General features: G+C 42.7%; 1 protein-coding gene across 5 annotated transcripts; it reads right to left on the bottom strand.

Moving 5' to 3' along the window:
* Positions 1-2,408: 2,408 nt before the first annotated feature.
* Positions 2,409-12,993, bottom strand: TP53INP1 (tumor protein p53 inducible nuclear protein 1). Of its 5 annotated transcripts, none has more exons than XR_001878482.1 (5): positions 12,893-12,993; positions 9,493-9,775; positions 8,664-9,015; positions 2,544-4,650; positions 2,409-2,459 (listed from the first exon to the last, which is right to left on the bottom strand). XR_001878482.1 is itself a non-coding variant. In XM_017837756.1 (5 exons), exons 2-5 carry the CDS (start codon positions 9,602-9,604, stop codon positions 4,633-4,635), a joined length of 516 nt encoding a protein of 171 aa, XP_017693245.1. In that variant the 5' UTR covers positions 9,605-9,775; positions 12,893-12,993; the 3' UTR covers positions 4,575-4,632. The 5 variants fall into 5 exon arrangements, 4 of the variants coding, with proteins under 4 accessions (XP_017693243.1, XP_017693244.1, XP_017693245.1 ...); XM_017837756.1 differs by lacking the exon at positions 2,409-2,459 and adding an exon at positions 7,001-7,034 and having other exon boundaries at positions 4,575-4,650; XM_017837757.1 differs by lacking the exon at positions 2,409-2,459 and adding an exon at positions 7,001-7,034 and having other exon boundaries at positions 4,575-4,650; positions 8,664-9,012.
* Positions 12,994-13,301: the final 308 nt, after the last annotated feature.

The raw sequence follows: 13,301 nt of genomic DNA, 5'->3' as shown, positions 1-13,301 counted from the left end.
TGTTAAAAGCCTTGAAGTCAAGATAAACAACATCCAGTGCTCTCCCCTCATCCCCTGAGCCAGTCATCTAACTGTGAAGGCTGTCAGGTTGCCAGGCATGCCTTCCCCTTCCATAAATCTATTCTGGCTACTACTAATTACCTTATTGTTCATCTTTGATTTCCAGGACTATTAGCTCCAGTACCTGCCCAGAGATCAAGGTAAGAAATGCTTGAAGAGGTGGGCCATACACAGATCTATGGCACACGTCCATGACTGCTGAAGGAGCTGGCTGATGTCATGGTGAAGCTGTTCTTAATTATCTAAAAGGTTATAGCAATGGACAGGATTCCTGAGTGATGGAAGAAAACAAGTGTCCTTCCTATCTTAAAGACAGACATGAAGAATAGGGGGATCTACAAGACAGTCTTACCTTGATCTTACCTTCTCATCCAAGGGTTATTCTTCCTTGCTGTAGCATTTTCCACTGGCCTCAGGGGCCTGCAATCCCAAAGGCTGGTCTTACCACTAGAGACCAAGGCAAAGAAGACATGAAGTACCTCAGCCTTCTCCATGTCCTTTGTCATGTGGATTCCTGTTCTGCTTGGCAGCAGGCCCACACTTCCTCTAATATTCCGTTTGCAGCTGCAACACCTGTTGTCCTCCACATCCCTTGCCAGGTTCAGCTAGGTAGATCTGCTTTGGCTTCCCTAGCCCCATCCCTGGACATTTACACAGGATCTCTACATCCCTCACAGGTTACCTGTACCAGCAGCCTTCCACACAGACTTTTTCATGGTGGTACATGGCAGGAAAAACCTTCCACCCACCCCATGCCTGCTTCATGTGTTTTTATGTCTGTTCTGTTCTCCTACAGAGCTCCCACATGCTGATCAGGAAACACAGCAGTTGGCAGAGATGTGTAACAGTGCTCAGATGCACGTTATCACTTGATCAGCAATGCAAACCCATTCCCAGAGTAACTTCTGTACTAGAGCACACATTGAGACACTCAGTAGTTGTGCCTGCTACCTGAATGGGGTGCTCAGGCATTTGGATTTTGACCAACCTCTAATATTAAAGAATAGACTGACAATTTTTAATAGGCCATTTTTTATTGAGAGTTAAGATCATGTTTCCCCATGGTGCACAGGATGCACGATGAAAACAAAATACAGAAGATCACTTTAGTAAATACACACTGGTTAAGCAATGCTACTTTTTGGCAAAGTGCTATATTTTGTCTGTTTTCAGCTTGTGTTAAACTATTAAAAATAAGAGCCAGACATTCTTCCATATCAAAAGGACTGCTACAAATAGAGAAGTGGCTCTGGAGAGAAGCTGCCATATATGCATAGACTGATGTACAGTATTAATCCTAACTGAAATGTCCCTTTTGAATCTTCAAGTTTGCTGCGTAGAAGGCACAGTTTAAAATGCAAATCTGTCCATTGACCAATATGTGTGAAAATACAATTTCAGCAAAATTCATGAATATCAATCAGTATGAGACAGTGCAAGGCCTCCACTTTTACAAGAAAAAACCCCACACTTTAATACAACTTAAAAAACCATATAAAAAGCCACACAGCTCACTATTAAAACAGAAAACCAAAACAAATCTAATTGCCCAATAGCTCCAGGCACAAAACAGGGCTAGACCAACATAAATATGTAAAACAAATTAACAAAAAGCCATTGATGCAGTACTATCTCACACAATAATATGGTTTCCAATATTACAAATTGAGAAGCACAGCTTTGTGCAACAAAATAGTTTATATCCTGAAAGATATAGGTTTTCATCACCAGAAAGTCATCTAGTAATGTAGTATAAAAAGATCAGTATCTCCCAATTCTAGGAGCAGTCTAAAGTTGCATTTATTTGCCTACTGAGAAGAACAGACCAAGGCTCTCATTGTAATGCCTGGGAGCCTTATGCCCTCACTCCATCTCCCTGTTAAGAGCTAAGGGATTACTTACTCCTTCCAACATAGGGAGGTGGAGACTCCATCTTCCTTCATTTCACTTTAAGAAAATTAAAGCTGAAGGAAAGTATTTACCTTATATAAAGAAAAGTAATACAGGAAAGCAAAGAATTTTCCTGAGCTAGAAAGTTGGCAGTGAGGAGACGGAAGTTTAAGCCAGACAAAAAGCTGGAGTGATAAAGGTAGATAATGTGAGGGCAAGTAAGAGTACTTGTGAACAGGTAAGAGACTGGTGAAACTACAGCTATCTGCAGATAAACCAGAGTATTTGGACCAGAACAGAATTGTTGTATAGACATGGGCACATACTGCTGAAAAGAACAGTAACAAAATTTCTGTTTTGGAAACTGACGATGTGACTTATTTTATTTTCTTTCAGTGTCCATGTGAATTCAATGTGTAAAAAAAAAAACAAAAACAAAAACAAAAAAAAAAAAAAAAAAAAAAAAAAAAAAAAAAAAAAAAAAAACACTAGTGTGTCCAGGAAAGCACCTCTTGCTTTTATACATTTAACTATTTTTCAACATCCCTTTGCAACACTCCTAACTACTTNCACTAGTGTGTCCAGGAAAGCACCTCTTGCTTTTATACATTTAACTATTTTTCAACATCCCTTTGCAACACTCCTAACTACTTTCAGTGAAGCAGCACATCTGCAGTGAAATAGAGGTTATGAATGCTGTTTCCTGTATGCCAAGTAAGTTCCACTACAATTCCAGCTGCAGAATGTGCAACAGTACCACTATATCAAGGTCAATCTGAATTGTTGGGGTTTTGCTTCAGTGAAATTGAAGCATTTGGCTGAATTTAAAATACTTCATAGGTCTGGAATAATTCACATTATCGACCTCACCTGATTTCAAAGACTCCCCACGTGACTCCTTATACCAACTTCTGTATAAGGACTACTGGAAGACACAGTTGAGTGTAATGTTAACACTTTAATGCCCTAGGCACTAAACACAAGGGAAAACACAGTAAGTCACATTAAGCACTGAAAGAAAGGAGGATAAACTTACTTATCATTCCCCCCTTCTTTCAGTGCAGATTTCTGCTTCCTCACCTCCACGCTCATTTAATCCACTTCCCAGACTGATCTATCAGGGTTCAGCACGCTGTATGGCTGCTATGGAACACAGTTTTTGTGTGCAGGTGAACTTTACTTCACCTGTAGTTGTAGTTAGCAGTGCCTGCCAACTTCCAAAACATCTTGCACAGTGTTCTTAAGAAAACTACTTGTTAGTTTTGAATGGCTTTTCTTTCTTGTTGGCCCCAGTCCTGCCTCCAATGGGCTAGGAGAACCACCACTGCTGATCAATTTTTACACACCCTGTTATCACTGTGTTTAGTTCTCTAAGACTGTTTTCCAGCATCTGCTTCTCCCTGCCTCACACTGCCCTTCATTTCAAGTCCCCATTAACTCGGACTTCATTTTCATAGAGAGAAAGAGAGAAAATTAGGAGAACTTCTAATGAAAGCCTCCTTCTAGCTATTTTTGGGCTACTCTCAATCTGTAAATATCAAGACAATCTAACAGCAACTTGTAGCTCAGAAATAGCTGTCCATCAGCAGTCAGCTACTGATGGGACTAAAAGAATAGTCAAGCCACCATCTTTTTTCTTTAACTAGACTAGAGATTAAATGAGATAGGGTAGGGGAAATACTTGTATCAAAGACAGAAATAGTTAGAGAAAGGAGTAAGAACTCAAACTGTACCAAGTAAAACCCAGTTCAGTTCTCTGTGTTGTGCATCTGCACTTTACCCATAGGTCCACTTATCTTTCCACTCCACTGTGAGGTACTACATCTGTAACACCGGTGCCATATCATACTGCAACAATATTGGGGGGACATTTAACCCTCTTCCAATATCCATATCAAGTACCCAACACACCTGCACAGACTCCACTAACACAAGTAGGTACTAGGCAATTTAGATGAGATGTCCTTCTTGCAACAGCTCAGCACAGCTATGTAATATCCACTGGCAGCTATAGAATTTCCTCGTTAGAAAGTAATCATATATGCTGAATACAGACAGATACACAAGCTGTCAAGTACTGGTCATTAAAGCATACGGCTAACCTCAATTTTTCTAACTCCATTTTGATTAATGCAAAATGTAACTGATTTCCATCTCAGTTAAGTTTCTTTAAAATACTAACTAAGAACCCATCTATACATCATAGTTTATAAAACAGCACACAAACTATCGTACTGATAGGCTTCCAAGACATTGATATTTAACATCAACATTCATAACTCGCTGCAAGACGTTTGGAGATTTATGTGTCTTTTCAAAACAATGCAACACTAGTTATGATTGTGTTTGAGGGATTGACAATCAGCTTCAGATTGACTACACTTACCTACACGTGAAAACAAGAGCAACCTAAAAAACAATTAGACCATAGATTAAAACCACAAGAACCATCAGTAATTGAACTGACGCTGGCAAGGCTGGTGAACAAACAGTCCGTTGTGCTTGATTTGCCGAGAGTGGCAATCCCTGGTAAGATTTTGGCGACGGAGACTGTTTCTTTTGAGACAGTGTCTTTCATTATGTTCTTTTATCCAGTGGGTAGGACGAAAGCTCTTGTTTTTTTCCAGAAAAGTTGAACGAGTAGCAAGAGCCGTGACATAGCAGTGAACACGCTGTCCTGTTTCATTTCGGGCCTCCAGTCTAGAAATGTAACAACAGATATCAGTCATTAAGGAGGTGCACTCGAGATTCAAGTAAAACAAAGGGTAGAACGTGAAGATCAACACCTAGCATTTCAAAAGGGCACCCTTATTCTACTGGACAGAGATTTGGGCTGAGGTAAGGTCAAGCCACTTACCACACTGGTAAGTAATGAGTAGTGCTGCCAATTCACTTTCTGTGTGAGGGCTCCACAACAGCCTTTGGACTTCCACCATCTTACACTATCATGCTCCTCCTTACCCACCCCAGCTCCCTAAGCCCGAGATGCAATACACATCAGAAACACAAGGCAATGTGTGTCACACTGCTCCAGCTTTAGAAGACTTGGAGTTATCCATCAGGCAAAGTTTGGTTTTAAATCATCTTGAACATCTCAAACCATGACAGTGGTTCAGCCTGAAAGCAGAAGCACACTAATGAAAGTGCATTTCAACTGCCAGCCACACAAGTAAATCCAAACAATGTTCATGCAGAGGAATGAGAAAGATAGATCAGTTGTGACACACACAGGAAATAACTTAGAAGGATTGTTCCTCAACCAGCCCTCTAAATTTCATGAGCAGAGAGTCAGCAGTTTTGGCAAACCCTTCCTTCGTCATGCAATAGTGAAAAACAAACCAGCAGCCTATGCAAGCAGGGACTGACATATTGAAAAAGGACTTCCCTACTTGACAGAACAATCACTGGCACTTCCTGAAACTTCAAAAGTAAAGTTAAAAATAGCCTGGCCATTTTAGCAAAGCAAAACCCAAATCTGAGTGCTACAGCTGGTGCAAGACCAGTGGCATCAGAGCTGCTTGCCTTCTCTCTTCCCACCCAGGACCCAACAACCAGCTGTCAACTGGCGAGTGTGCTCAGGAAAGATGTCTGCAAGACCAGGAACTTGCTCAGGCACAAGCAAGAGGTCTCTTGGGAAGTCTGTTTTTCGGCACTACCATGACTCTTCTGGAAGGGCTTAAACTGCACTTATTGTATGCAGTCTCTGTAGACGTAAATCGGGTCTGCCATGTCCATGGTGTGCCCTTTGCAGCCTTACCCTTGGGGGGCTGACACAGAAGTGATCTCTTCTGCCTCCCACCACTCCACACTGGAGGGAATTACTCCTTGTCAGCAAGGGAATACTCCCTGCCTTCTACCTTTTTTTTTTTTATTTTAAATATCCTAATCTTGCTTTTAGATCCTTGGGTAGCTAGATATGACTGACTGAAGACTAGACACAGCACAACAGCCAAATATGACAAGCTGATTTTCCCATTTACTCACTGGATATTGTCCTAAACCTAGCACTTAAAATATCAAGCAAGAAATAAGTGAATAACACAGCACCAATCAATTCACAGTGCACTGTAAATATGTTCTATGCAGATTACACCAGTTTAATATAGATGAGGGTACCTGCAAATATGGGGCTACTATTTTCTATATGGGGCGATCCCTCAGCACAGTCAACAGTGCTGGAGGTGGAACTTCAAGTGAAGCTGTTCTGGGGAAAGCTGTAAGGAGCCAGGAAGCCACAGCACAATTATTGCAACCCATATTTCCTAAGCAAACTCTTAAACTAGCAAAGGGCAGCAACTGCTAATACAAACTGTTGTGGTTTTGTTATGGAAAAATATGACTAATCTGACAAACAGGGGGAAGTTTATACAACATCCTTTTGCTTTGAAAGGAATTTAAAATGAGAAAATAGATTTCCTCCACAAAAGGAGAAAAACTGGTTTAAAGTTGCAGGTGGAAGATACTTAAGCTTATCAAATACCCTTCCAGCACTGGTTTGCAAACCAACACTCTTCTATTTGTCAACATAAAGTGAAACTGGGATAGCACAGGTGGTTTGAATTGGCTAAAAGGCCACACACTCTTCCAAAATGTAGCATTTTGGTACCTTAGTTGCCTTTGGTAGCCTGGCACTAGCAAGCCCTATGCACTGAGAGAATAGGGCTGACAAGTCTCCATTGATATTGCCAAAATAGAGTTTTAGAGGGGCTGTGTCTTAAGCCAGACCATCACTATATACATTCACTGCTGCACTCCCACCATCTATTCTGCTAGAAAGCAGAAGTGTTCTGCTAATTGCACTACAGAGCCAGACCTCACAAGAAACATTAAAGGCTTCAGACCCCACCCCAATTAATATTTCAGTAATTTTTCTGCACTTAGCATTTTGGCTTGTTAAAGCAGCTGTAGTTAGGCTTGATCAAGTAACATCATTTGGCACAAAGGTTAGTCCTAAAACCAGTATTGCTTTGGCAGACAAGGCTCTAGAGGAAGCAGTGTTGCTAGCAGCCTGATCAAACAAAAAGCACTGTCCCAAAACAGTAGTACTTACTGTGCCAGTGTGCCTTAAGCAGCTTTTCTTGGCCCTATAATGTTAAATGGCCAACCATTAAACCACTAGAGACTTCAAAACAGCTTTTGAAACTTACTGCAAAATCAGTGTAATCAACATTCCCAGTTTCTGCAGTCTACCTCAGCTTTAGACTTGTCTTGTCCCAGTTCTGCCACCCAAAGTAACCAATAAAAGAGCCTAGATCTTCTGACAAAGCAACAGCACAGACTTCAGTGTGAAGAAACCTAATTACATGCCAGCTGAAGATCATCATACCTTTAGCTTCCCCCCACATTAAAGCAGCTTAACTGTACTGTATGAGACAGGATTATTCTCCAGAAGAATTTATACCAGTATCCCTAGTTCAAGTTACTGAAAAGTCAGTATCCAGCTTTGAGTGTTACACTGCAAATTGGTATTTTAGATAAACTGGTTTACTGTCTTTTTCCAGGGCATGACTTGCAGCCTCCAGTTCTTCTGCAGTTAATTCAGACCCTCACTTTAAAGGTGCTGTGTGCTCATAGTTTCTCCCTGTTTAAGTTAAGCTAGACCCCTGATGCTTAACATCATAAACTGCCCTCCCCAATTATACAAATCCTCCACCCAAAGACCAACAGTATCAGCACTATACTTCAATATTATACAGCAGCACATCATCTCAAAGTCATATGTTTCTTTGAACTAAGAACTTAAAATACAGAAAGGAGCTGATCAGAGAAGTCAATAGGCATCTACCTGCAGCAACTTCACCCTACACTCATTTCTTCCTGTATATCAAAACTTAGTATACTATAATCTTTTCTCTTTTTATTTTTCTCTGTTTGTTTTGTTCTCTTTTTTATTATTGCTTCTAGACATAAGCAAAAATAAGCTGGGAAGAAAAGTCAGTCTTTGTTATTAACTGGGATTCACAAAACACCCAATTATTTCAAAATCAATGAATGCATGGGCATTTGTATACATCTACGTATACTATATTTGTATAGCTGTACACACAAACACCAAAGAAGCAGTGCATGGCAAACATGCCTCTGCAATAACCCCACATGGTCAGATTTTTAGGACCCAAAACCAAAAAGTACAACTTCTTACTTTGCTAAAAGCAGAAGTTTACAGCACAAAGTTTTGTGAAATATTTTGGGTTGCTTTTGTTTCACAAGCTGCTTGTGGAAAAATTTAATCCTATCCTTATCTATCACTATGTTGAGGAACAAAAAACACCCAAAAAACCAAAAAACCCACCCAAAACCCAAGACCCTAGATTGCATCTCACAAGGTGACTGAATAGGTATTAATCAGCAGTTATGAAAGAAACACAGAGCTGTGAAGGGGGCAAAGTGCTTTCATATGTACATTACTGGATATACAGTGAACTGCCAGCAGTTTCAACACGATTGGGACATATTCTGCAAGGGAGTAATTAGGCTCCATCAATATTCACTGTAGTATCAAAATAGCATACCCAGCTGTTTCCTGACACAGTCATCTTGTATTAACATTTTTCTAAGCAGGCAGGCAGCCCTGACCACCTTGTGTAGTATTCATGCTTTATTCACCTGCTCTGAAATACGCTGGAAAATTCAGTATTAAGTGTCTAAGTTGATCAAGTAGAAACCAGATATTTTCAGGAACAGAGCTGCTTGACAAGAGAATTCACACATACCTGGGACTACCTGGGCTGTGAAACTCCTCATCTCCACATCCAGTCTCATTAAGGCTGTGACAGGCATTATGGACAGCATACACAGACATGCTGGGATGCTCTATTAGGAGGTTCTCCATCGGACTGGTTTCCACCTTGATAGTGGTCAATCCACCTGCAGTAAAACATGGGGGAGGGGTAATAAACCAGCTCTCCTCCATAGGACATGACTCAAACTGGATGAAGCAAGACTCGCTGGCCTCCGGCAAGTGTTCCAAGGGAGACGATAAACAAGAGAAGACGGGTGAGCCATCCGTGGCTGATTCTTCAACAATGTCTGCTTCCTCCACAGAACAATTAGTGCAAGTGTCTGCTGTAGGTGACCATTAGTCAGTGGAGAGGAACCCATAGATGTTGGTGATCACAGGAGGTCAAAAACAGAATACGAAAAGAAAAAAAAAACAAGAAAAAAACAGAAATAAACCTCTTATTAGCACATACACAAGTTTTTACTTTATAAAGCAAGAGAGGAAAAAAGGCAAGCCATGTTAGACATGTGAAGCAACTGTTATCAGTAAAGCTATATAATTGCGTAATAAGTCAAATATACTTTATCTGTACAGGTGGTTCTGCTGAATCTGTGTCAGGCTTATAAACCTGACATCATTCTTCTCACCAGTTTACTCAACATGTTTTAGTACATTTGTTTGGAAGACACCCTATACTCTAATCCCACACTGGTTTTACTTAGATAAAGGTTCTCCAAGCTACTGGTTTGTTCACCTGGAAGTAAGACAAACAAAAGCCAGAGCATGACAAAGGCAGAGCTTATGTCTGACAGACATCTTACCTATAAAGTCAACTAGAATCCACTCGTCGTCTTCTTTCTCACTGAACTCTGGCTCTTGGCTGGACAAGCTATCAATCTCTCCCATGAGCATGTTATTTAACCTCTGAAACATTACTAAGGCAGGAACAAGACTTTGGCTGGTAGGTCGTTACATCCAAGGTTCAAGGCACAGCTAACACTGTACTAGCAGAGTGGCACAGACTTGAGATTAAAGTGCATAGATGCTTTATCAGCTTAGGTACGGGACATGCAGAGGCATGACTTGTAAACAGTTTATGTGAACCTGCAAAAAATGATGACAAGGGTCTTAATGACAAAGCAACAGGTAACAATCCCAGGGGAACAAGTTACAAGCCCCCTTGCTAGTGTAGTCAGAGCTCCCAGTGAATATTTTCCTCAAAGAGGAGAGGCAGGTTCACTGGTATTCACAATCCCCTCCCAGCTAGATATGTATTAAAAAAACCAAACAAAAAACCAAAAACCAACAACACCAAAAAGGTCTCCCATGGGAGCTGATTGCCTTCCCCTCAATCCTCTTCCCCATGGAAAGGTCTGTTCAGTTGTCAGTCTCACCTTCTCCTAAGAGAGGGGAGGACTCTTGTACGGGAGCCTTGTGTCTATGCTCACCAAGGTGCTCTCCCAGCTCCCTGCCTGTCTTCCTCCGGGTCAGAGGGGGATGTGAAGGGCAAGTGCATATTTTTGCTCCAGACAACTCATCTCCTTTGTTGACAAAGAGAAGCCCCTGCGAGGGCTCTCAGGGAAGCTTAAGGCAGTGTTTCTTCTCTCTCCCATCACACTCAGTTCAGGGCCACTGCCTACAAGTTAACGAAGTAGGAAGGCACATCCTGTCTTCAGGTTCAAAGTGCACCAGTTACCAGTGGTAAGTGGTTTTCACAGCAAGCACCCAACTAGTCATGTAGGGTAAGTCTAAGGAGCATGGAAAAGTATCATGTATGCTAATTAAACCCAATGTTTATTTCTCAATACATTTCCCTAAATCTACATGTAATTGGTCACCATAAGCCTGAACTCTGCATTTGGCAATTAAGATGAAAAATCCCATTAGTACCAAGAAGTTGAATGTTCAAACACCTCAGATCAGCATGCTTACAGCCTTTGATATTTATATATGAGCCAATGAGGAGAAGCCATTAAAGTAGCTAAAAAAGTAAAGACTATGGGAAATATATCCACTGATTTCACTACAAGTTAATTTTGCCATAGTAATATTTGAATCATCACAGCATGTCAGAATCATTACAGATTAAATACCTGCTTGATAATTTAACAGAGAAGAATATATGCAGGTAAGACAGTATGAGTGCCTGCATTCAGAAAGAAAGAGAAAACACACTACACTAGACAAACTCAACCATTAAAAGAAGATACCACCCATTAAGATTATTATTTAAGGCCAGTAATCCCTGTGTCACCCTAGAACTTTCAGGCACACTAAAGGTTCATTTGGGCCTCCTATGTCATCTTATCCCAGGACACCAGACCCCATCACCTACTTTTTCAATGCAAGGACAAGCACCTGCTCCATACAGTACTGCTTCTGTACACATTTATGCAGCTTCCTCCTTATTCAAATAGCACAAAAGAATAGGAGTAGAATTTAAAGTAGTCTTCAGCAGCAATATGGAAAGGTACAGCAAAACTCAAGAAGTTATGCACACTAGTTCCTCAACAGAAACTATCAACTACAGGAAAAAACAAGACCAGAAACAACTGGCTCAGCTGCAGCTGTGAAAAAAGTCTATTTTTAAGGACCACACTTAAAAATGAAACGTCAGGGCTCTCTTTATGACAGCTACAAAAATGATCAGAAGTCTAAAGAAAACTGATAAAATTTTAAAAATGGAAAGGCTTAACAGAGGGAAGGCAAAAATTACAACAGTACTAAATTATGTGAAGAAAGAGGCAAACATTTATTGCCACCTTGTACACTCAGAGCAAGCAGAAGTGACTTTAAACTGCACTAAAGTTCAGCTTTCAGTGGTTACTGGCAGGAAACACTTTTAACCATTAAGGTTGCTAAGCCCTGGATGGGTTACCTAAGGAAATGCCAAATGCCCACAGTGTTCCTAAGCACCTTCTTGAGAAGGTTTGAGTGCTTCAATTATAGGCAGAGCTTACCACGGATATGGAAATGAACTCTGAGTGAATGCTTGAAGTCTGTAGCTTTCCAGCTACCTTCCACTTCTTTCCCTAACACTCTCCTGGCACAAGGCCTATGAAGAAAAGAGTTTGTTTTTTTTAGGCTAACTAGCAAGCCACCGCACAGCTGCTGATCAGCACTGGCTTTCCCTGTACTCCCACACACATGTGCTGCCTCCTTCCTAGATCAAGCCTGAAGGTACCTTCAGGCAGAGGCCGTCTTTTTGTTGTTGCAGAGTGTAGAAAGATGAGAGCTGACACTCCTATATTAAGTCCCGAGGCATCACAGCAGCATCAAGTAATTAGCTTCTAACAAGCAGAGATCACTGTTCCTGAGAACATAAGCTAAACAAACATCAGCTTTTGACCCACAACTGTCTTTCTATAGATCAAAAGCAGTTTGCTCCATTTTCCCCTTCCCCCACCCCAAGGAGGATCTAAAAAAACATCTGAATCATTCAGATACCGGTTGATGTTTTGACATCCTTTTGGACAAGTGCCTTTAAAAAGGCCACGCTCATGTGCTATTGTGCAAGTCAGAAGGCGACCAAGAAGTTACACTGTTATCCAGGGCCACCGTTCGGGGAGGAAAACGGGACAGAGACCGAGAGAGATTTTCAAGTTCTTAGGCAGGAACTATCAGCTGCAGAAAAACATAAGGCTGGGAAGAACTGAGTCAGCTGTAGCAATGATTAAGAGGCTGTTACAGATAACATATCCAATGAATGTCAACAATAAAGTATCGCTGCACTAAAAAGAAGTATTTTTTTTTCTTTTTTTTTTCCTAACCTAACAAAGGAGACGCGGTACATGCTAAGCAAAAATCAAACAAAACCCAAAAATGACATCCCCAAGTCACTGTGCAGTTCTCTGCCAGAGCGAGCCGAACCCTGATCCCCCCGTGCCCCACCTCACAGCTCTTCCACCACCACCAGGAGGCTCCCAAAAGCCGCTCCGAGCGGCGCCGGGGGTGACCCGGCAGCGCCCGCAGCAGCTGCGCACCTTCCCGGCCGCGCTCCGGGGCTGGGCGGGAGGCACGGAAGGCACTGCCGCTGCTCCACAGCCGGGAAAACGCCAAACACTTCCCGGCCCCGGCGCCTTCCCGGCAGAGAGAAGCCGGGATGGACGCACGGGGAAACGGGAGCTCCGCTGTTGCTACTGGTTTTCAGAGCGCAGGAAACCATCACAGCCGGGTCAGCGGCAGTGCCCGGTGCCCGCGGTGCCCCCACAGCGAACTCACCGGACCGCAGCTCCCCCGCTCCGCGTCCCCGGCGCCTCCGGAGCCCTTTGTTGTCACGGCCGCGGCGCCGCTGACGGACCGGCCGCCGGCCACGCCCCCCGCGCCTCCGCCAATGGGCGCCGCCACCGCCTGTCGCTAACGCACGTGACGGGCGGGTGGGCAGCGGAGGGGGCGGGGCCAGCCCGCCCAGACCCGCCCTCCGCCCGCCCGGCCCCGCCCCCGCGCTGAGGGCTCGGGCTGGAAGGGACTCTAAAGATCATCCCATTCCAAGCCTTGCCCTGGGCAGGGACACCTTCCACTAGACCAGGCTGCTCAGAGCTCCTTTCAACATAAACATGTCCAGCAATGGGGCATCCACAGCTTCTCTGGGTAACCTGTTCCACTGCCTTGCTACCCTCATTGTTAAAAT

The sequence above is a fragment of the Lepidothrix coronata genome, unplaced genomic scaffold, assembly GCF_001604755.1.
Source record: "Lepidothrix coronata isolate B3197 unplaced genomic scaffold, Lepidothrix_coronata-1.0 Scaffold309, whole genome shotgun sequence".
Taxonomy (NCBI): domain Eukaryota; kingdom Metazoa; phylum Chordata; class Aves; order Passeriformes; family Pipridae; genus Lepidothrix; species Lepidothrix coronata.
The sequence above is the reverse complement of the archived record's forward strand: the minus strand, read 5'-3'. Positions and strand labels throughout refer to the sequence as shown.

Excerpts from the sequence above, each read along its gene's own strand:
- TP53INP1 (XM_017837754.1), bottom strand. The coding sequence starts at position 9,604 with ATGTTTCAGAGGTTAAATAACATGCTCATGGGAGAGATTGATAGCTTG. Across the intron at positions 9,016-9,492 it reads GATTCTAGTTGACTTTATAG|CAGACACTTGCACTAATTGT; the intron begins GTAAGATGTCTG and ends GGTCACCTACAG. Across the intron at positions 4,651-8,663 it reads CACAGCCCAGGTAGTCCCAG|ACTGGAGGCCCGAAATGAAA; the intron begins GTATGTGTGAAT and ends TTACATTTCTAG.